The sequence below is a fragment of the Carya illinoinensis genome, chromosome 10 (assembly GCF_018687715.1).
Source record: "Carya illinoinensis cultivar Pawnee chromosome 10, C.illinoinensisPawnee_v1, whole genome shotgun sequence".
Lineage (NCBI taxonomy): Eukaryota > Viridiplantae > Streptophyta > Magnoliopsida > Fagales > Juglandaceae > Carya > Carya illinoinensis.
In genome coordinates this window covers 30,530,002-30,555,470 of record NC_056761.1, presented here as the reverse complement: position 1 = coordinate 30,555,470, position 25,469 = coordinate 30,530,002, and the positions used below count along the sequence as shown (strand labels likewise).

Sequence of the window (25,469 nt, the reverse complement as noted above, 5' to 3'; positions counted from 1 at the left end):
CTTATGGATATATATGCATAAATATTGATGTTTCAGGTATGAAATCCTCCATAAATATTGCAGGGTAAAGTAACTAACTCTCCCGTTATATACAATATGCCGTATATATATATTGGAGTTATATATATGCTACATTGTCAGCAAAAACTCCTCAATGTTGCTGGCCGGAATTTATATTCATATTTCTATATATATATAAATAATATTCTTCTTATTTATATGCTGGTGCTTAATCATCATACAAGGAGAGGAATTTCGTGGGGGCTTTTCCTGTAGAATGAACTAGTGAAATCTTCCCCATTGTCTCGTTTGCCATACTAGAGGATACATAGCAGCACATGTACATAGCACACTCTTGGAAATACATATACAAAACTGGAGGCCAAAACAGAACAATTGCCTAATACATATACAATATTTCTACACTTTGATACACGGAAGGCCATCAAAGGCAAATCATGGGAAATAACTCTTACGTTCCAACATGCATATTTCAGATCTATTGAACAAGACAAGCTGTGTCAGCTGGTCTACACCATTTTTATTTGAAAGGCCTTCACATTTTTGTCACCCGTAATTGTCATTAGATCTTCATGATTCCTTGGGGGCTTCTTAATGGATGCATTAGGAGCAAAATTCTTCCTTGATCCTGGTGCTTAATCTGCAGGTAACATAATTCTCATCATGTGTTACATCTCAACTTTAACACCAGTAATCTAATTTTCAATAACAGAAATCATCTTGGGCCTAAAACTCATAAATAGAAAAACTTCCCCTTAGCTATTATAATAGATCTAACAATCAGAAAAACACCCTCAATAGCAGGTGTAAATTTTGAACCTGGTATTGAACTAGCTAGCCACAGTAGCTAGTTCAACATCAGTGCAAGACACACATTAGCCTAGAAATTGCATCAGATGTTTGCTGTGTTAATAAATCAAATATATATTCTATAAAACAGAGTAGATCTGAGCATGTGTTATAATATGGAAAATAGATTGGGTTTAAGTAATTCAGCACATCACACACCATTGTCAGATGAAGTCTCACTGCCCGTTACATATTCATCATTGCTAACGACTTCATCATCGTCAATGAAGTCGTCATCATCAGGAAGGGATAGTGGCTGATTCAAACTTGTATTAGCACCAACATGGAGTGGTTCAACGTCAGATCTATGCAACGGAAGTGTGACACCAGATGTACTGGCCACGGGTTCTACTTGAACGTAGCTAGCTTCGTTCTCTTGGAAGGCAGGTACATCCATATTATGCTCTTCATGGTCATCATCATTGACCAATGGTATAGTTGGAACATCATACATGTTCCTATTTGTCACATTTTGAACGACAGACCAACTACCACCCAACCCCAAATCCTTAAGGTAAAACACTTGGGTTGCTTGAGAGGCAAGGGCGAATGGCTCATCCTTATACCATTTGCGAGAAGTGTTGACACTTGTAATGTGGTGGCCAACACGTATTCCTCTCCTCCTATCACCAACATCGAACCAGTCACATCTAAATAAATATACATGACGCCAACCCATATAGCGTAATCGCAAGATATCAAGCAAAACACCATAGAAATCAATAGGCTTTGATTGGTGCTCCCCTTTAACAACCAACCCACTATTTTGGGTTCGACGATATTGTCCACGCGCCACAGTGTGGAATCTGGTCCCATTCATTATGCAAGCGTCATGTGAAGCAACCCATGGGTCTGGCCCACAGGCAAGTGCATATATGTCATCAGAGATAGACTCAATATTTGCTGCACGCAGTTCTTGAATCTGTCAATAATGGGGTATAACAGGTTAGAAAAACAATATAGCATTTTAAGAAGGTAATGACAATTTTTTTTAATAGATTCTATAGGTAACCTACTCGACAGCGAAACCAGGTTGGAAATTCTAATTGGTGTCTATGTTGTACATTATCTGAGGAAATTTCTGACATCCTTGTATAGTGCTCCCTACATAACCATGAAACCAACAATCAATTCTGATGTCATATGAAGGATATAAATTAGAACAGAGTAGATCTATTGCCATACTTAATGTCAAGGTTAACAACTTACTCAAGGTATTGGCCAATCTCTGCACAATTATTGAGCACGTACCAACTTGCCTTTGCAAGAATAGATTGCTCTAATCTTCTGGAGTTAGGGGAGCCCAAAGGTCGTACCTTTTGTGAGAAAATAGATATAGATTCAGATTCGGTATTCTTATCTATATCCTTGTTTCGATCGTCTCGATTATTTATGGTCTCAATATCATGAATGTACAAGGAGCAAAAGGTCAAGCATTCAACGTGAACATAGGCTTCAGCAATTGACCCTTCTGGACGAGCGTTATTCCTGACATAACGCTTGAATTTTCTCAAATATCGTTCAAAAGGATACATCCACCTATATTGAACTGGGCCCGCAAGGAAAGCCTCACGAGGTAAATGAATGGCGAGGTGCACCATTATATCAAAGAACGCAGGAGGGAAAATCATCTCAAGCTTGCAGAGTATGATTGCAATATCTGTTTGTAGTTGCTTCAATACTTCTAATGTCAATGTCCGTGCGCACAAAGCCTTGAAGAATGAACTAAACTCGGTCAATGCAAGCCGTATATCAGGTCGGGTAAACCCACCAATTGCAACTGGAAGTAATCTTTGCATGAAGACGTGACAGTCATGACTTTTCATTCCTGCTATCTTTCCATCATGAACTGAAACACATGTTTGAATGTTTGAGGCAAAACCATCTGGAAATTTAACAGCTGCAAGCCATTCACATAAGCGTCTCCTCTGACCTAAATCCAACGTGTACGAGCCAATTTGCATGGAGTAGCCAGCAGCTAACGGTTGTAGATGTAATTCCTTCCTTAATCCAAGCTCCATCAAGTCCTTACGTGCAGTAGCAGTGTCTTTTGTTTTGCCTTCGATAGCCATCAAAGTTCCTAATACATTATCGCATATGTTTTTTTCAATATGCATAACATCGAGATTATGTCGTAAAGGCAACATTGACCAATAAGATAATTGGAAGAATATAGATTGTTTAGTCCAGGCCAATTCATCAGGTCTACGTTTTCTCTTTCTTGAACCTTTGCCAAATTCTACATTCCTAAGCTGTAGAAGTTGCTGGAGTAGATCATGTCCCGTGAGTTCTGGAGGAGGAGGTCGATGGTCGTCATTTCCATTAAATGCAGCTTTTTTCTTTCTCCAACTGTGTGCGGCAGGCAAGAAACGACAATGACCCATATAACAGTGTTTTCTCCCATGCTTCAACCACATGGAATCAGTTTCCTCGTTGCATAATGGGCAAGCCAACTTTCCCTTGGTGCTCCAACCTGAAAGATTGGCATATGCAGGAAAATCATTTATGGTCCACAAAAGTGCAGCATGTAACTGGAAGTGTTCAGACATTGATGCATCATACGTTTGGACACCGACCTCCCATAACTGTTTTAATTCAGTAACTAAAGGTTGCAAATAAACATCGATATCGTTCCCTGGTGCTTTGGGGCCAGGAATGAGCAAGGACAACATTAAATACGGATCTTTCATGCATAACCACGGGGGCAAGTTGTATGGCACGAGTATCACTGGCCATATGCTATACGGTTTGCTCAGATTATTGAATGGGTTGAAACCATCACTAGCTAGACCCAATCTGACATTGTGAGCATCTTCTGCAAACCAATGGTGATCTTTATCAAATTGCCTCCACAACTTAGAATCAGCAGGATGCCTTAGAGTACTCTGGTCATCAACTCGTTCTACTTTATGCCATTTCATAGATTTTGCTATATTCTTCGACATAAATAATCTTTGTAATCTGGGTATAAGAGGAAAGTATCGTAAGACCTTTTGGGGAATCTTCCCCTTCTTCAGCCTGGTTGACATCCACCTTGACTCATTGCATTTAGAACAAACTTCTTTGTCCGCGTCATCTTTCCAAAATAGCATGCAGTCATTTGGGCATGCGTCAATTTTGACATAAGTAAAACCCAAACCACGCTCTAGGCGTTGGGCCTCGTGGTATGAGTTAGGTATCTCAATTTCTGGAAAAGCAGATTTTAACAATTGTAAGACCATGTTAAATGACTTGATAGTCCACCCACCAATTGTTTTAATATGAAGCAGCTTGACTATAAATGAAAGCTTTGAAAACTTTCGGCAACTTGGATACAGTGGACATTTCGCATCCTCAAACAATTGGTGAAAATTTTTTGATTGGCCATCAGTCATTGAAGGATCAGAAGAACTTGGGCCATGTTCCCTGTCTGCATGGTCCATGAATGATCTAGCCCAAATGTCGTCTATCATCTCATCCATATCATCAACGTAATTCTCACTGGAATTAATTGTTTCTTCATCATCATCTGACGAACTCACATTGAAATTTTCACCTTCCCCATGAAAGATCCAATGTGTATAACTTGGATCAATACCTATCGTGAATAGATGATCTTCGACTTCATCTAGTGGTCGAAAAAAGTTATTATGGCATCTTCGACATGGACACCTGAAGGTATTACTTGCAGGTGCATTTTGTTTTGCCATGGTGAGGAGTTTATTAATCCCTTCACCATATTCACGTGATGTGAACCTGTTTGGCACTTGCATCCAACTCTTGTCCATTTTGTCCACAATCGATATTTGACTTTTTCAACCAAGCACATCAATATCTTAGACCTTAAGCATGTTGATAAAAAAAAAAAAAATTAATACAACAACTTCCAAGGCACAAGGGAATTTAATTGTACATCTACCCAACAAAAAGTACCAAAATTGAACATGGCATGTTACAAAAATCATCGAGTAGATTTAGTAAGGTCCATCATTGTATATATATGGAGGTTGAATGGACCATTGTATGTCGTGAAATAAAATGGACACTTTCAACTAAACTAGTAATTATATTAGTATAGGCAACTGTCCATAGAGCATCAGGCAAAACAGAGAATTGTTCAACAGCGAATCAAAAGGGTCTTCAACATATTTAGAGTTGGTTTAATCCCATATTGGTGTATTTTCAGTCCATCTTATTGGCAAAAACTATCAATAAGTCAATTCTTATTTGGTCTACTTTGGACATTGTCCCTGTTACAGTGTGAACCAAAAGCATGATTGCATTTCAAATCGTGTGGGTAGTTCAGATTGGTGCAATATCAGTTCCAAGCACTCAATTGGGAGGTATGAAATATGTGGGAAAAAGAAATGGACAGAAAATTAACCTCTATATCATTTAACAAACAAATATATATATGATTATATAATAGAATTTAAATGATATACGGCAATATATATACATCTAGAATTCTCCCAAAAGCACAATAAGTTAATAACATACACTTATATATAACAAATATAGTGAAATCTGTCGAAGGAGAGAGCATACCTGGATGGGGTTATATTTTCTGCAATGGGCTGGGTACGGCTGGCAGACGACGGGGGATGAGTTCAAACAAAAGACAGGGACTTGGCCGGAGTAAGACATAGAGAGAGAGAGAGAGAGAGAGAGAGAGAGAGAGAGAGAGAGAGAGAAGCAGCGAATTCACATGAAGGAGATCAGGCTGACAGTGCCGATGAGGCTACGGCGCGGCAAGATCGTTTGCCTCCAGGAGCGGCGGCGCCGATTTCGCAGAGAAGATATGAGATTAACATTTACGATTTGGGAATGGGGCTTCAGAGTTGTTGAAATTGAGTGGGACTTCTACACGGTCGTTTTGAATATTGCAAATTACATAGATCCCCAATATATATATATATATATATAACGGCAATAAATATATTTAGTAAGGTATCTATTGACCATCAAAACCAACACAGGGGTTTTACCGGCAACTTCAACATGCCGCAAGAATAATTAAATACCTCGGGGAGTACTGAAATCGACGATGCTGGAACTGAATTTCAGGATATCACTATTTGCTGCAGCTAACCATCGCCGGCACTAAGAACCATCTGCCACGATTTTACGCACTGCGGGCATTGAACAACCGAATGGAAATTTGCTACCAATTTCCCTCGCAGCTAAGTTAGACCACTTCGGCGTCTACAGAAACGGTGGGGCAGTGTCTAGCAATTTTCTGCGATTTATTTCTTGGCCACAAGGAACTGCCGCAAACATCTAACTTCACCTGCGTTTTACATTGTCCCCGCGATACAAGCCCTGTTTGAATCACGGGATGGAACTCATGCGACGGATTCCTTATCCCAGGAAAAAAAACCGCAGCAAAAACACTGATGTGTTGTAGTGTGTAGTAGAACGACTGATCTAAGACGAGTAATAAAAATTTTCCTTTCATTTATTAGAATGTTGGTTTCTGCATTAAAAATGGAGAAATAAATGTAAAATATGAATGTAGCACTAAAGTAAATTTAAATAGAAAGAATAATTTAGTTTTAAAAAAGAAAGTTATACCGTCATTGGTTTTGTGGAATCAATAATCTTAGCAATTTCAAAAATTTTTGTTATCGTTTGCATAGTACTGGTCGAAGTTGATCCTCTTAATGTATCTAAATTCTTGGCAATGATTTCTTCTAGCAATGCATTATTTTGTATTGCCCTAAAAAGTTGGATTAATAATTAAAGCGACGCAAGTAGTAAAAAAAGTGATACTAACTTTAATGATTTTCAATGAGAAGTACCATTATAAGAACCAACTTTAATTCATGTTTCAAGAATTATTGGTTTTGCTGCAATAATCTTTAAAATTTGTTCACACTTATCATGAACAAATCAAGCCCACATTGTTAAATGCAAAGGCTTTAGGCTATACAAATTGGAAATAAAATTAAATTTGTAATAGTAAAAGTATTATAACATATTAAATAAAAAATGCTATAAATGTAATTGGGAATGTGTTTAAACCTTTCATCAATAACATGTATATTTTGAATTGCTGTCTTTCCATGGATTGTGTTGACTTCTCTTGGTGGCATCATTTGGATTGCAACAGCTAAAATATATATTTCATCAAAATAGTTGTTGTTAGTTCGTAAGGAAACACAAGCATATAAATATATATAATAGTTACCTATTTCATAATCAGTATCCTTATTAGCGTTAAGCTCATTGAAAGAGATGATATTGTATTATGGAGGTTTTAGCGTTGGTTTGTCATCTTCAAGATTTTCAATAATTGTCCTTGAATTAATTATCCATTGATATTGATGTGCTTCTATCTTATGTCTTGGATCTATTGCTTTCACATATGCGTTGCCTATATAATAAGATTAAAAAATATGCATTGTATCATCACGTAGATCGATATCTCTATCAAATATTACTACTCGCAATTGATTTCCCTACAAGAAAATAAATGAAAGAGCTAATCATTTAAATTTAAATAATTAAATATTTATGTATCAATAGTAAATACAATATAATAAATACAATAGAATAAAATATTTATAGCACGAAATGTATAAAATATAACAACTACAAAATGATTGATACTTGAGGATCTATCAGTGTGACGTTTTGATATTTCGTTGGCAAGTTCTGTGCTATTCGTTTTGGTGATTTTTCTGCAACAAGCATTTTTATTTTCTAGTTTTTGATAATTGAAGTGATGTCTTTGATTGATATATAAATAGTCCGCATGTTTGCTGTATTTACAAATTGGAAGATAGAGAAATATTACTATATGTATAACAAACTCTATAATATAATTAAAAAAGCAATAGAACACATAAATAATAACAATATTTGAAGAAAGTTAATTAAGTAGAATAAAGAAAAAATATTAAATTTGACTATTTATATATCATCATAATGAGTTTGTTAAGTTAAAAAAATCTTTATACACAATATTTTTTGTGTAATTTCTTTCATAATTAATAATTGTAGTTGGTCTTATAAGAATTTTTACTGAATTAGCAATTTTGTCTCTTGATAATGCCACATATAATTGTCCATGAGAAAATACTGGTTCAGGTAAATATATTCCAACATAATTTAATGCTTTTCCTTGTAATTTATTTATTGTTATTGTAAAACTTGAAGGGGAATTGCGTTCGTTTAAATGGAAAACCAGTATGCTCATATGAATCTGGCAATAATGGAATTGTAGGTATAAAAACCCATTTTTTCTTTGTGATGACCAATTGAAAATTTTGCATCAATGACATTACGATTAAAATTGCAACAAATCAACCATGTCCTATTGCATAAACCTACTGAAGGATTTATATTTCTAAGTAACGAGGTGAGACAATTTTTTTAAGCAATAATTCATGCGGTGGCAATCCATTTGGTGTTAAAGTATTTAAAAATTTTTTCATAACACCTTGTTCAGATGCATCAATTATTTCATCAAAACTGTAATATTACACCATGTCACCAGGGAATTTTTCAATGAGTATGGCATTTATTTCATCAACTGATTGATTTTTTTAGTGTTAATATAGCTCGATTTGTCATTTCAACTAAATTGTTTAAATAATTAGAAATATCTCCAAAAATAGCTTCTAATAAAAAATTTAAAGATTCAACATCATTATTGTAAGGAATAAGCATTTTTGTTAGAATTTTGATTATTTTATTAATAGTAATTGGTGGACTACCATTATCAACTTCAATCAAATAACGGCAAAAATCAGGATCTAATTTCGCCCTTATATTTTCTGTTAATTTAATTTTGATTAAAGAAGACTATAAATAAGAACAGGCTAAGCTTGCATCAATTTGTTCTTTTCTTGTGCTTTTACGAATTACAGGTAATACTTGACAAAAATCTCTACAAAAAATGTGACGCCCCCAAATCCCTATGCACGGACACGGGAAAATCGAGACGTCCGGATGATGACATCACGGGTCACCACCCTATCGATGTGTGCCAAGTATGTGTATAAGCAACAAATGTGCAAAAAGAAATACGCAGCGGATAACGAAAGTCATGACTAAGTATCAGATTTTTCTTATTTAATACAAAGCTGTTCAAAACATACATAAATAAATATTACAAGACACAAATATTGTTTTAAACCAAATACAAAACATAAACTTCAGCACCCAGGCGGAGCCGCATCTTCGGGCTCAGCCTCCTCCTCCTCATCCTCGATTTCTGCACCAAAATCTACGGTACCAAAAATGGTGTCGTAGGTAAGTAAAATCCAAACACCACCAGATAAAAACATATAGAACTCAAATAATATGCATGAAAGGATGCCAATGCACAAAACCCATAAGATCATATTTTTCCACGCACGCCAAAAATCCCATTTGGCCCAAAAACATAACCTTTCTAAATATCACGCCAAAAGTCACATTTGGCCCATATTAAACTCAAACCATTAACCAATTAATCTGTATGCACCATGACCTCCCCTAGGGGTCATCCGCACACCCTGGCTCCTGTGCCACACCGCAGGTAACGACCACGCGTGTGACACCTAAACGAGCGATGCCCAGTTCCGTGCCCCGCGCGTTCGTAGCCAAGCATCCTCTAGCCCTCGCCAGCAAAGGGCCACGGAGTCGGTGCGTAGAGCGATGCCCGGTTCCGCGCCCAGCGCGTTCGTAGCCAAGCATCCTCTAGCCCCCGCTCCCGTCGTCGCCCAGCGACAACTCAGGGGACGTCACTCAGTTTATTACGCTCTCGAGTGACCAGAGGAGCTCCACCGGGATAATACCCCATCCCAGCTTGGGGTCGTGATACACACGCACCCGAAAATCCACTTACGCCAATAAAATAGAATTTTCTCAGATTAAATAAAACGCACGCGCATGAACTATGTAAATGCGATTTCAATGCACAAAACGATCAACCAACCATAAATCAATAAAACAAGCAACTCCGTCCTCCATCCATCCGACCCCCGAACTCCTCGGACTCAGTCTGGAATCAACCAACCAACAGCAAATAATTTAATGTATGAACAAAATATATTTAAATCTAAAAGTAGAGTTTGGAAAATACTTACAGCGCTATATGGTATTTTTAGAAAGCTCGCGGCGTTGCAAACGGCGGAAGGAAAGCAACGTAACAGTGAAATTTCACTATGGCCGTAGGTTGTAAAATACCCACTTTCGAACGGGGACAAACCAAGGCTTGGGATTGATAGGGAATAGCTTAAGGATGTTTATGAAGCTAGTGAAAGTGGAGTTTGGCGGCGAAAATGGCGGAGAAAAGGCTAAAATGTCCAAAATGGAAACTAGCTCGTGGGAGCTATTCCGGTGACTGTTAGAGGCCGAAAATGGGTGGGTTAGGACGGCAAGGAGTCAGTGATGAAGTGGTGAAGAGGTGGTGGCCGGAGGTGGAACGACGGCAGCAGATCAAAGCAAAAACCGTGTGGCTTGATGGGCTTTTTTCGGCTAAACGGTGGCACAGTTGGGGATGAAACTTGGTGGGGTGGTTCACCGGAGGGAGGGGAAGAAAATGGTGGGGGTGGTGTGGCTCACGGCGCCGGCGAGCAGCGGCCCTGGGTGGCTGGCCGAATCGGCGTGAGGGAGAGGAGAGAGAGAGCGCGCAGGAGAGAGAACTGGGGAGGGAAAAAGAGAAAGAAAAAAAAAGAAAGAAAAAGGAAAAAGAAGAAAAAAGAGAAGGAATGAAAAAAAGAAAAGAGAAAAAGAAAAGATGGAGGGAAGAAATGAGGTCCAATCCTCACTCCGGAAAACAAAACAGATTCGTCGAAAATGAGATTAAAAACTGTAAAATGACTAAATAAATTAAACACCGCATCAAATAAATAAAAACCAATTTAAAATGTAATAATTTAAAATAAATGAATCAATATATTAATTAAATTAAAAACAACCCTTCAGTGAAAATACACGTAAAAGCGGGTCATCACAAAAAACAATAACTTTTCCATTGAAAGAGAGATTTGTATAATTTATATCTCACAATATTTTATCTACTGCCTCTATAGATTATTTTGTCGACATAGGCGCTTCATGCCATATAATTAATTTTGCAAGATCTAATATGTTAGCAAGATTTCATTGTTTGCTAATATTGCATGTGCTACTATATGTTTCGATCTAATTTCAGTAAGAACTACTTTATATAGAAATGTTTTTCCAGTGCCAGTAGGATCATCAATGAAGAATGCAGCAGATTTGTTGAGAAGCAAAGTTTCAAGAATCAAATTATATGCATGTTTTTGTTCAAAATTTAGATGGTTTGATGCAAGGAGATCTTTTTCTGAAATTGTAACAGTTAATTCATCATCAATTTCTTGATGTGCAAATTATTTATCATCAGAGAATATATCAATGGGAGCAAAATGATACATATTTATATATTTTTTCCATTGATTCGAGCGTAAAAGATATGTTTTGTAATACCATTTTTTTAATATTTGTAGCTTTTGTATTTGTTAAATGAAAATCTGTAGATATTTATTTTTCAAATCTTTTCCAAAGTTCTTTTGGATTTGTAGGATTACAATACACCAAAATTGTTGTAAAAAGATGCCTTAAGTTGTTTGACATTTGGTATAAACAAGCTTTTTCTAAACATTATTCTAAACTACGATCTTTGTTCAATAGACCATGTAAATTAGCTGCTTTATGAAATGTTGGTACGACAACGCCATTAATTGTTTTTAGATCTTCAAATGATTTTGGTCCTTTAATGTGATTCAGTAATATTCATAAATAATATCTTCCACCTTTAATTGGATTTACAGTGATAATTCGGCCTATAAAACTTTTTTTTTCTTGGTGTCCAAATTTTATGTTGTTGATTCCAAATGAATTTTTCAAGAAATTCTCTATACAATAAATTGCGTGCATTTTTATCAATTTGATTTGTTAAAAAATTCAGTTAACATCGATTTTCTTGAGAAATCTGAATTTAAAATATTGTTTAAGTTTTTCGTGTGCACGAAAAGCTACTAAATGTTGATTTTCAAGATGAAGATGTAAACTATAAACTGAAGGATACATTTCATTAAGTGTTTTTTTTTTTTTAATGAAGAGCCAGAAGCCACACACATAGTAGTCTCATCCCAAGTTTATTAATAGCACTCACTTATAGCGGAGGAAACATTTCATTAAGTGTAAAACAATATATTCTCCACATAGCTTCGGGTGGAGTAATCCATTTACTTGATTCAAATTGTTTGATTTCATCAATTTGTTAATTATTTTCGTCGTTAATTAAAGTGAAAGCAATATAATCATGTCCTTTGTAAATGTATTTATACAGGTATTTAAAGCTTTAATTGTAGAACAAAGTTCAAAATTTATATGACAATTAAATTTTGAAAGAATGTATGAATTATATGGCTAGGTCTTCTAATACAGTGGGCTCATAAATTTACAAGTTATATAAATGAATCGTAGTAGTTCATGTTTCGGTCATGCTTGTACTTTGTTAGGATATTTCACATTAATGAGGCACGCGCATAAAGCAGAAATTTTGTTTTGTTGAATGGAGCATGTTTTTTGTTGGGTAATAAAGTTTTGATAATTGTCACTGAAACTATAATACCTTGATTGTTGGGTCGAAGTATTAAGTCAAGGTTGATCAGAACTGTGATTCTAACCTTAATCCAAACATAAAACATGGCTCTAATCCAAATCCATCTTTAATTCAAACCCACACCCTTAGCGGAAACAATACCCCAAAAACTAACCCCAAACTCAATTTCTAAGCAACATGGTGGCAATGAGGAAAGAGATGGCCGCTTCGTCTGATCGCAAAGTCTCGAGGTCATATTGAAAAAGAAGAACAAGGAGAAGACAACCAAGCCAAAGAATCAACGAGAATAAAAAGAGAAAACCAAAAACACAATAGAAACATGTCATTGGAAATGTAGTGTACTATCAAAGAATCAACAAGACCTTACCGAAAATCATAACCTTGAAAACGAATTGTAATGGACCACTACTGTGATGACTATTTTGAGGGAGTCACCCTCTAAAAACCCAAGACTTAGAGAGAGAAAGTAAAGAGAAGAAGAAGAAGTAGAGAGAGAATTGGAGGAAAATTGAGCTCGACTGTGTACTGTTGTGAACTGTGCTGTAAGTATGGGCATGAGATGGATGCCGTAGTTGTGTTATGGCATGAAGTGTGAATGGAGTATGCGTGGAGCGTACTTTGTGTAGTGCAACGACGCACCTTGTGACGTGCGCTGTAGTGATGTGTGGTGTAGAATGAAGAGAGTACACGTAGCGTGTGCTTTGTGTCGTGTAGCGACGCTCTGTGTGATGTGCATTGTGATATTAAGTGATGTAGTGAAAGGAGTATGCATGGTGCGTACTCCATGTTGTGTAGCAATGCACCGTGAGGCATGCATCATAACGATGTATGTCGTAGTGTGGATGAAAGAGAGTTCATGTGAGTGTATTTTGTGCTATGTCGTGATACACCAGATGGTGTGCCATGAAGGTTTGGATGGCATAGTTGAGGATCGTGAAGTGTATGGTGTAGTGTCGGGAACTGTGTAACAGTGTCTCGAAGTAGTGGTGATGCTGCTTGTAGTCCAAGATGACAGGTGTCACATTGTGGTTGACTTGTGGCTAAAAGTACGTGTGAAGTAGTGGAAAAGTATCAGAGAGTACAATAGAAGCATGACAAGCGTTGTGCTATAACTCGAGAATTTGTCTCGAGCTACATGATGTGACAAATGTGTATTTGTGGATGCAATCCTCTTGTTAAGTATCAGGAATTGTGTAATAGTATCCTAAAATAGCTGTGACATGGCTTGTAGTCCGGGGTGGCAGGTGTCACCTTGTGGTTGACTTATGGCTGAGAGTAATATATAGAAATGGTAGAAAAGTATCAGAGAGTGCAGTGAAAGCATGATGAGCGATGTGACGTGACTTGGGATTAGTCTCGAGCTACGTGAAGTGACAGAGGTGCATTTTGGATGTAGTCATCTTGTTAAATGTCGGGATGAACTTGTAAAGGGCCAGGAAGTAGGAAGAGTCCTATAGATTGGGTCTGAGCAAGTTGGTATTGGAGTATGGAGCTTGTTTAAACAGGCGTCCATTGGAATTATAAGTTGCTCTTAGGTGATAAAAAGGATAGGGTACATGTGCCTCTGGTGAGACACGTGTGCCGGACAGGTTCACCATATACAATGGATAATCTGTCCTTAGCATGGTTACATGGTGTTTTAGCCCCAGAGTTGGCTTGAATTCATGTAACCTGTCTAGATGGGAATGAGGATTTAGTATGGACTAAGATACGTGAAGATAGTAATGGGTAAGTTGTCTAGGATTAGGATGTGTGACTCAGTCAGTCTGAGTCATGCATCGGAATGTGGAAATAGAAGGATGGGACAGAGGTTTTAGTGTCTTAAGACTCTTAACCCTAATGTGAATCACGAAGGTTCACTTTAAATAATAAGACCCCGAACGTTTTAGCTTAATCAATGGCATGTAAGAGCCCAGGGATGGATGGAGAGTATTCCAAGTGAGGCATAGTTCTATTTTAGTATAGTTACTTATACATTTGATAGATGATGATATAAGGTTATGTGTATGCATGTAGGTTGCCATCTGACATGCACACGAGTTGACTGCATGGAATGAGTATGGAATGAAGTCTAGGTAAGTATTGCATTCATACTTTTCTAGAGTTTTCTTATATAAACGAAGAAGAAAATGAAATCTTTTCTCTAAAAGGAAAATGAAACTTTTCTCCACAAAAACACGTTTTAGGAAAAAGAAAATGAAGCATAAATTTTCAAGTATAAGTATGTAGCGGCCCTCCTTGGTAGCCCCTTTTCACGCACCCAAAGTACGTATGTGTATTCATGTGAATGGATGCTATAAGTGGTACGTATTGTATGTATGTTCACGAAAGGAAATGAAAAGAAGCTTTAAAAGATGCAAGAACAGACGTTTTTAAAATGAAAAGAAAGAAAACTGCTTTTCTCTAAAATGACTTTTACGAAAAGAGAAACTTCTTTTAAAACGACTTTTATCAAAAGAAAGAATATCATTTTCTTTTAAAAATGACTTTTTGAATGAAACAAATTGAAGAATCGTAAGAACTATAAGAAAGCACTGTAAGAAAGGACTGTAAAGAACTGTAAAGGACTGTAAAGGAAAGGAAAGGACTGTAAAGGAATGAAATGACTGAATGGATGATGTATAAAAATACGTACCGGCCACATGAAATATTACAAAACACTAACGTAGCTTTAAACCAAAATCAAAGAATAACATTAGCAACCTGGCGGAGCCGCATCCTCGGGCTCAGCCTCCTCCTCCTCATCCTCAAAACCTGCACCAAAAGCTACGGAACCAAAAATGGTACCGCAGGTAAGTAAAACCCAAACACTACTAGATAAAAAGACATAGAACTCAAACAAAATGCATGAAGCATGCCCGATGCACAAATCCCATAAAACATGATTTTTCCACACGCCAAAAATCCCATTTGGCCCAAAAACACATATTTTCCAAAAACCACGCCAAAAGTCACATTTGGCCTCGATAACCGTCTCAAACCAAAAACCATTTTATCCGTATGCACCATGTCCTCCCCTAGGGGTCATCCGCACACCCTGGCTCCAGTGCCACACCGCAGAGTACCACTACGCATGTGACACCTAACGAGCGATGCCCAGTTCCACGCCCCGCGTGTTCATAGCCAAGCATCCTCTAGCCCTCACCAGCGAAGGGCCACGGAGTCGGTGCGTAGGGCGATGCCCGGTTCCGCGCCCGGCGCGTTTGTAGCCAAGTAACCCCTAGCCCCCGCTCCCGTCGTCGCCCTGCGACAACCCAGGGGACATCACTCAGTTTATTCCGCTCCCGAGTGACCAGAGGAGCTCCACCGAGATAATACCCCATCCCCGCTTGGGGTTGTGATACACACGCACCCGTAAGTCCACTTACGCCAATAAACAGGCTTTTCACAATTACACAAAAACACACGTGCATGCACCATGTAAATGCCATATCAATGCACAAAAATAAACAACCAACATAAATCAATAAAACAGGCAACTCCGTCCTCCATCCATCCGACCCCCGAACTCCTCGGACTCAGTCCGGAATCAACCAACCAGCAGATAAAATAATTGAATGAGCAATATATATTTAAATCTAAAAATAGGGTTTGGAAAATACTTACAGCGCTATACGGTAATTTTAGAAAACACCCGGCGTTGCAAACGGCGGAGAAAAAGCAACGTTATAGTGAAAATTCACTGTGGCCGTGGGTTGTGAAATACCCACTTTTGAATGGGGACAAACCAGGGCTTGGGATTGATAGGGAATGGTCTAGGGATGATTGTGAAACTATTGGAAGTGGTGGTTGGCCGTGGGTGGCGGCGAGCTAGCTCTTGGGAGCTGTTCCGGTGGTCGTTGGAGGCCGAAAATAGGTGGGTTAGGACGGCAAGGGACCGGTGATGAAGTGGTGAAGAAATGGTGGCCGGAGGTGGAGTGACGGCGGCGGATCGGAGCAAAATCCGTGGGTGCTTCAAGGGTGATTTCCGGCCAAACGGTTGGCCGGATGGGGATGGGATTTGGTGGGAAGGTGCGCCAGAGGGAAGGGAGTCGAACGGTGGCGGCGGTGAGCCGCACGGTGGCCGGACGGCAGCGGGTCGAGGGCAGAAGCACTCCGGCGTGAGAGAGGAGGAGAGAGAGAGGGACGGGGGGGTCGACTCGGGAAGGGGAAGAAAAAAAAGAAAAGAAAGAAAAAAGAGAAAAAGAAAGGAAAAAGAAAGAAGAAAAAAGAGAAAAAGGAAAAAGAAAAAGGAAAAAAGAAAAGAGGTGTAGGGAAAGAAGATGAGGTCTAATCCTCATTCCGGGAAAACAACACTAAACCGCCGCAACGAGATTAAAAACCGTAAACAACTAAAAGAAATAAAACACATCATCAATTAAATTAAAAACCAATTTTAAAATGCAATAAATTAAAATAAATAAAATAATATATTAATTAAAATAAAAACAACCATTTCAGCGAAAATACAAGCGAAAGCGGGTCATCACATCCTCCCCCCCTTAAAAACAAAATTTCGTCCTCCAAATTTGCAATATCAACCACCAACTTAAAGCAAGCCACATAAAAGCACATAAACCAACTGTGACCAAGATTAAGATACATACCTTCATCCTTCAAACAAGTACGGGTACTGCTCCCTCATGTCCGCTACTCGTTCCCAAGAGAAGTCTTGAGCTAACGGATCTCCCCAAGCCACCTTAACCAAAGGTATCGTCTTGGACCTCAACTGTTGCTCCTTCCAATCCATGATCTGCGATGGAACAACTTCATAAGTGAGATCCGGTTGCAACTGAATACCCGCTGGGTCGACGAAGCGTGGCTCTTACTGTCCAAAGCTCTTCTTCAGGGATGATACATGGAAGACATCATGAATATCCCCAAAATATCCTGGCAAAGCAACTCTATAGGCGACGGACCCTACCTTCTCTAGAATCTGAAAAGGGCCGACATACCTCGGATCCAACTTCCTCTTCTTACCAAAACGCTTAACACCTCTCATGGGAGAGACTTTGAGATAAACCCAATCACCAACTTCAAAAGACAACTCTCTCCTCCTGGTATCAGCGTAGCTTTTCTGGCGACTCTGAGCTGCCGCCATTTTATCTTTGATGATCCGGACTTGGCTTTGCATTTCTTGAATTATTTCGGGTCCAATTATCCTACTCTCCCCGACTTCATCCCAACACAAGGGCGACCTGCATTTTCTCCCATAAAGAGCTTCATAGGGAGCCATCTGAATGGTCGCATGGAAGCTGTTATTATATGCAAACTCGATGAGCGGCAAATGGTTTTCCCAACTCCTTTGAAATTCCATGACACATGCTCGCAACATGTCTTCAAGGGTCTGAATTGTGCGCTCTAACTGGCCGTCTGTCTGCGGGTGATATGCAGTACTGAACTTCAACTTAGTACCCAAAGCTGCCTGCAAACTCTTCCAGAACTGCGACGTAAACCTTGGGTCTCGATCTGACACTATACTCTTTGGTATGCCGTGCAGCCGCACTATCTCCTTGACATACAAGCGGGTCAACTTACCCAAAGAGTCAGTGTTATTAACAGGCAGGAAATGAACACTTTTCGTTAACCGGTCAACAATCACCCAAACAGAATTTTTCCCACTAGGCGTTCTCAGCAAACCCACTACAAAATCCATCATGATGTCATCCCATTTCCGCTCGGGAATAGGGAGGGATTGGAGCATACCTGCAGGTCTCTGATGCTCGGCCTTCACTTGGCGGCATGTGTGGCATTTCTCAACGTATAAGGTGATATCCTTTTTCATTCCATCCCACCAGTAATTTTTCTTCAAGTCCCGATATATCTTTGTACTGCCAGGATGAACTGAATAAGGGGCCACATGAGCTTCCGCCATGATCCGCTCCTTGAATTCTGAGTCCTTTGGGACCACTCTGCGATCTCGGAACCGAAGTATCCCATCTTTATCCATGCTATAATGCAACGGCCCTCGAGATTTTCTGACTCTTTTTTTGATATTCAGCAGCTTCGGATCCTTCCTTTGAAGAGTCTTCAATTCTTCAAAATCGGTCACCCGAATATCCAGAACTGAAGATAAAATCTCTTCTTGCTGTGAACTCTCAATAAGGAGCCTTCTCATCCCACAAAGCAACGAATCCAAATCTGACGGCTCGGCTTCATCTTCTAAGTGAGACTTCCGGCTCAAAGCATCAGCAACTATATTAGCCTTCCCCGGATGGTACTTGATCTCACACTGATAGTCACTGATTAGCTCTAGCCATCACCTCTGCCTCATATTCAGATTTTTCTGGGAAAACAAATGCTTCAAGCTCTTGTGATCAGTAAATACCTCGCAAGCTTCCCCATACAAGAAGTGCCGCCAGATCTTGAGAGCAAAAACAATCGCAGCCAATTCTAGATCGTGCGTCGGATAATTCTTCTCATGGTCCTTTAGCTGACGAGATGCATAGGCAACAACCCATCCTTCCTGCATAAGGACACAACCCAAACCAAACTTAGACGCATCACTGAAGACTACGAAAGGCTTATGCGGTTTTGGGAGCGCTAACACTGGTGCCGTCGTCAACCTGTTCTTTAATTCTTGGAAGCTTCTCTCATACTTATCTGACCAAATAAATTTTGTATTCTTCCGAGTCAAAGTTGTGAGAGGTCCGGATAAGTGAGCAAATCCCTCTACAAATCTTCGGTAGTACCCGGCCAGCCCCAAGAAACTCCGGATCTCGCGCACTGTAGTCGGGCGCTGCCATGACAAAATGACTTCTACCTTACTAGGATCAACAGCCACTCCGTCTCGGGAAATTACATGCCCAAGAAATTTAACTTCTTCCAACCAGAATTCACACTTGCTGAGCTTGGCGTACAGTTGGTGTTCTCTCAATTTCCCAAGTACCAGACGAAAATGATACACATGCTCTTCAACATCTCGGGAATAAATCAGAATATCATCGATGAATACTACCATAAAGGAATCCAGATAAGGTCGAAACACTCGATTCATTAAATCCATGAAAGCAGCAGGGGCATTAGCTAACCCAAACGGCATCACCTTAAATTCATAATGCCCATACCTCGACCTGAAAGCAGTTTTAGGCACATCCTTGTCTCTGATCCTCAGCTGGTAGTATCCCGACCTCAAATCAATTTTAGAGAACACGGCTGCTCCTTGAAGCTGATCAAATAAATCATCTATTCGCGGGAGAGGATATTTATTTTTGATGGTCACCTTATTCAATTCCCGATAATCAATGCACATGCAGAGGGTTCCATCTTTCTTTTTAACAAATAAAACTGGTGCACCCCACGGTGACGTACTAGGCTGAATAAATCCCTTCTCTACCAGCTCTTACAACTGAGTCTTCAACTCTTTTAATTCAGCCGGTGCCATGCGATAAGGAGCTTTATGCACAGGAGCCGCTCCAGATTCCAAGTCTATAACAAACTCCATTTCCCGAACAGGGGGTAGTCCGGGCAAGTCGTCCACAAACACATCAGGGAATTCTTCTACAACTGGAATGTCTGTCAAAGACTTCTCCTCAGACATCGTGGACACCATCTGAACCAAGAATGCATCCGCTCCCCATGCCATCTCCCTTCTTGCTTGAATTGCCGATATAATTATCGGCTTTTCTTTTAATTTACTTCCCGCAAATTCCAGACAATCACCATCTGGAAGTCGAAAGCTAATTATCCGACTTCTGCAATTAATACTCGTAGAATAACGGTATAGCCAATCCATTCCGAGGATGATATCAAAACCCAACAGCTTGAATACCACCAAATCAGCATCCAAGAACCTTCCCTCAAAATTTAACGGGCATCCCAAAGCAACCTTGGAACACCACACCATTTCACCATCGGGTAGAGCCACTACCATAGACTTCGGCAATGGTTCCGTAACCAAATTACACACCCGCGCAAACGTGGAAGATACAAATGACTGCGACGCACCAGAATCAAATAAAGTGCAAGCATAAAACTCATACAAACGAACTCTTCCTGAACCAACACATCAACCCATGAAATCCAAAAAAAAAAACAAAGAAGAAACCAAATACACCAAAAATTAAATCCAACTTAAAATTAAATTAATCCATCCCTGTAATTACTCCTGCATCATGGGTCGCTGGAGCCTCATCATCCACCTCTCCGGGTGTGACAGCATAAACCCGGGCTTGCACTGCTTGTCTCGGGTTGGTTCTTCCACTGTGTCTACCTCCACGGCTTCCTTGAACTCTGACGGGGCAATCCCAAGCAATATGTCCCACTTGGCCGCACCGGTAACACTGGGGTCCACTACTCATCCGACACTCGCCCTCATGAGCTCTATTACATGCTCCACAAATTGGTACCCGTCCTTCCATACGAACACCTGAGGACGTTTGAGGTCGAGTTCCGGTCCGCTGAACAAATTTCTGGGGCGAACCCGAGCTACTTCCTTCACCAGAAAAACTCCGCCTTTTATGCCCTGGAGGGGAGCCCACACTCAGATTATTTTCCCGCTCCACAAGGGTGGCCACATCCACTAATTCCTGAAAAGTGGATATATGATGGCTGACCACCATACGGCGTATGTCATGACGTAGACCCTCCTGAAAACGATCAGCTTGCATCTCCTCTGTGGCGATAAGTTGGGGAGCAAATCGCCCAAGTTCTATGAATCTCCGGGCGTACTGTTCCACTGTCGCGCCCCCTTGGACCAGATTTGAGAACTCTCTTGCCTTTTGCTTCCTTACCGCTGCGGGGAAGAAGCGATCATTAAACTCCTTCTTGAAGCGCTGCCAGGTCACAGCAGCGAAAGACCCCAATTCTGATTCTAGCATCACCCTCTTGGTATCCCACCAATCAGACGCCGTGCCTTACAAGAGATAGCTGGCGTAGAGTACCTGTTGCGCCTCGGTGCAACCACACACCTCAAATGTTCTTTCCAGATCTTTGATCCATTTTCCAGCTTGAAGTGGATCTTCTTCTCCAGTGAAGTGTGGAGTCCTATGCGCCAGGAAGCGCTCATAGGTGCATCCGGCTTGCACCATGCTACTGGACCCTCCTGGGTACATCCAAGGCCCTCTCTGATGTGGCCAAGGACCTCCTGGTTGTGGCCAAAACCCTCCTTGCTGTGGACAAGGCCCTCCTTGTTGTGGCCAGGGACCCCCTTGTGGTGGCCAAGGTCCTCCTTGTGGCCAAGGCCCTGCCTGTTGTGGCCTAATATTCTGCTGCATAAACTCCGTCATCTGCCGTATTGCTTCGGCTATGGAGTCATCCCTTGAGGTATTGTCTCGTGGCTCCTGAGTAGATTTCCTTGGTCTCCCTATTTTTTTTCCTGTCACCACAACCTTTGACCCCATTTCAGAAAACAAAACAAATAAAACCAACAACAAACAAAAACAGAACCACAGATCAACACCACATCACAGAAAACAAAAGAATCCAACTTGCAAAAACATAACCAAATAAATAAAAACAAACAAACAAGCTCAAACAAATAAAACAAATAAAACAATTAAAACAAATCAAATAACTTTACTTAACATAATTTTCAAAACACAACTTTAAAAGCATTCTGGTACTGCCTACGGGACATGTGGTTTTACCCAGAGCTAAACTGCTCTGATACCACCTGTGACGCCCCCAAATCCCCACGCACGGACACGGGAAAATTGAGACGTCCGGATGGTGACAACCCGGGTCACCACCCTAACGACGGGTGCCAAGTGTGTGCAAAGTCAACATATGTGCACGAAGAAACACGCAGCGGATATCGAAAGTCATATAACTGAGTACCAGAATTTTTCTTAACGTATTACAAGCTGTTCAAAACATACATAAAATATTACAAAACACTAACGTAGCTTTAAACCAAAATCAAAGAATAACATCAGCAACCCGGCGGAGCCGCATCCTCGGGCTCAGCCTCCTCCTCCTCATCCTCAAAACCTGCACCAAAAGCTACGGAACCAAAAATGGTACCGCAGGTAAGTAAAACCCAAACACTACCAGATAAAAAGACATAGAACTCAAACAAAATGCATGAAGCATGCCCGATGCACAAATCCCATAAAACATGATTTTTCCACACACGCCAAAAATTCCATTTAGCCCAAAAACACATATTTTCCAAAAACCACGCCAAAAGTCACATTTGGCCTTGATAACCGTCTCAAACCAAAAACCATTTTATCCGTATGCATCATGACCTCCCCTAGGGGTCATCCGCACACCCTGGCTCCAGTGCCACACCGCAGAGTACCACTACGCATGTGACACCTAACGAGCGATGCCTAGTTCCACGCCCCGCGTGTTCATAGCCAAGCATCCTCTAGCCCTCGCCAGCGAAGGGCTACGGAGTCGGTGCGTAGGGCGATGCCCGGTTCCGCGCCCGGCGCGTTCGTAGCCAAGCAACCCCTAGCCCCCGCTCCCGTCGTCGCCCTGCGACAACCCAGGGGACATCACTCAGTTTATTCCGCTCCCGAGTGACCAGAGGAGCTCCACCGAGATAATACCCCATCCCGGCTTGGGGTCGTGATACACACGCACCCGTAAGTCCACTTACGCCAATAAACAGGCTTTTCACAATTACACAAAAACACACGTGCATGCACCATGTAAATGCCATATCAATGCACAAAAATAAACAACCAACATAAATCAATAAAACAGGCAACTCCGTCCTCCATCCATCCGACCCCCGAACTCCTCGGACTCAGTCCGGAATCAACCAACCTGCAGATAAAATAATTGAATGAGCAATATATATTTAAATCTGAAAATAGGGTTTGGAAAATACTTACAGCGCTATACGGTAATTTTAGAAAACACCCGGCATTGCAAACGGTGGAGAAAAAGCAACGTTACAGTGAAAATTCACTGTGGCCGTGGGTTGTGAAATACCCACTTTTGAACGGGGACAAACCAGGGCTTGGGATTGATAGGGAATGGTCTAGGGATGATTGTGAAGCTATTGGAAGTGGTGGTTGGCCGTGGGTGGCGGCAAAAACGCCGGAGAGAGGCCGGATTTCCCAAAAAGGAAAGCTAGCTCGTGGGAGCTGTTCCGGTGGTCGTTGGAGGCCAAAAATAGGTGGGTTAGGACGGCAAGGGACCGGTGATGAAGTGGTGAAGAAATGGTGGCCGGAGGTGGAGCGACGGCGGCGGATCGGAGCAAAATCCGTGGGTGCTTCAAGGGTGATTTCTGGCCAAACGGCTGGCCGGATGGGGGTGGGATTTGGTGGGAAGGTGCGCCGGAGGGAGGGGAGTCGAACGGTGGCCGCGGTGAGCCTCACGGTGGTCGAGGGCAGAAGCACTCCGGCGTGAGAGAGGAGGAGAGAGAGAGGGACGGGGGTCGACGCGGGAAGGGGAAGAAAAAAGAGAAAAAGAAAGGAAAAAGAAAGAAGAAAAAAGAGAAAAAGGAAAAAGAAAAAGGAAAAAAGAAAAGAGGTGTAGGGAAAGAAGATGAGGTCTAATCCTCATTCCGGGAAAACAACACTAAACCGCCGCAACGAGATTAAAAACCGTAAACAACTAAAAGAAATAAAACACATAATCAATTAAATTAAAAACCAATTTTAAAATGCAATAAATTAAAATAAATAAAATAATATATTAATTAAAATAAAAACAACCATTTCAGCGAAAATACAAGCGAAAGCGGGTCATCACATTCCCAACCCGTGGCCACAAGTGGAATCAGGCTTAAAAGACTGCTAATCCCAACACACGGGGCATAACAATATGTTACAATGGCCAGTGAAAGTGATAAGAAAGAAAGAAAGAAAGAATGTATGTATGTATGAAAAGACGTATGCATGAATGTATGTAAGAAAAGAAAGAATGCATGAATGTAAGTATACATAAATGTATGTAAAAAGATGTATGCATGAAAAGACTCTTTAAGAAATGAAGGCAGCGATGCGTGGGGAACTGTTTTTAAGAAAAGAAAGCATGCTTTCAAAGAAAAAACCCCACTCGCAACATTTTTAAAACGAACTGAATGGCCATGCATGATAAGTACGATATATATGTATAGAGTGATGAATGGATGACTGAAAACCTATGTTATTATATTTTAACTGTATGAAATAATGCTTACGACTTATTGACTCATTTTAGTTTTTATGTGTGCCCTTCCAGGGACAGGATGAGCATGACAGGTCAGGATAGGCACAACCTAAAGGGAAGAGTACGAAGGTCTAGACAAGATATTTTGTGCAAGAAATTTTAAATATAAAATTTAATATTTTCCGTTGTAATCTTTTAATTAAGAAAATGAATTTTATTTATAACATAGAGTCTTTTGTATCTTGGCATGAAAAGAAAAGAAATTCAAAAGGAACCATAATTTCTATCAATTTTTATTAAAATTATTTCGAAAAGGACCCATCACAAGGATGGGCATTACAGTTGGCCTTTGTTCCACTCTTCTTATTATCAAAACGGTATTGTTTCTTATAAATAAATGAATTAGAGATCTATCACAAGAAATGAAAAAGTGTGAGAGAGGGAGACTAGAGAGAAATCTGACCTATGAGGAGAGAGGGATGAAAGATCAACCAGTGAATGCTTGAAACCTCAAAATCACCACAAAGCTACGAGTGAAATACAGAAGCAGAGAGATGGGTCTTTCCTTCTTTTCTCTTTTCTTTCTTAATCTTCTATATTTTCTTTCTATCCTTCAGTTGGATCAAAGTATTGATTGAGCTAAAATATTACATATTTTATACATCTAAAATCAATATATTTTAATTATTTCATTATATTATTATTAATTTTAGATGAAAAAAATGATTAAGATACATAAATCTGAGTTGTGATTTAAATTGGTGAATAGCATGGATTATGCTTAATTTTAGAACTTGTGATTTAATTGAGCAATTTTTCTTTATATGCACAATATATATTATATATATATATATATTCTATTATCTTATTTTATTTTATTTATCTTTATATACAGTCATGGGCCAAAAGAAATGAAATTTTGAGCTTTTAAAAGTCACACACTGAAGGGCCCGATTCTTTCTTGTGATTACCCGCTTTTGCGTGTATTTTCACTGAAGGGTTGTTTTTA

The 25,469-nt window shown here is 40.0% G+C and overlaps 1 protein-coding gene across 1 annotated transcript; it reads right to left on the bottom strand.

Annotated features, from left to right (window-relative positions):
• Positions 1 to 1,021: 1,021 nt before the first annotated feature.
• On the bottom strand, positions 1,022 to 4,637 carry LOC122278634. The gene is made up of 3 exons (XM_043088815.1): positions 2,080 to 4,637; positions 1,887 to 1,974; positions 1,022 to 1,792 (listed from the first exon to the last, which is right to left on the bottom strand). The coding sequence occupies exons 1-3, from the start codon at positions 4,635 to 4,637 to the stop codon at positions 1,022 to 1,024; spliced, it is 3,417 nt and encodes a 1,138-aa protein (XP_042944749.1).
• Between the last annotated feature and the right edge of the window lie 20,832 nt (positions 4,638 to 25,469).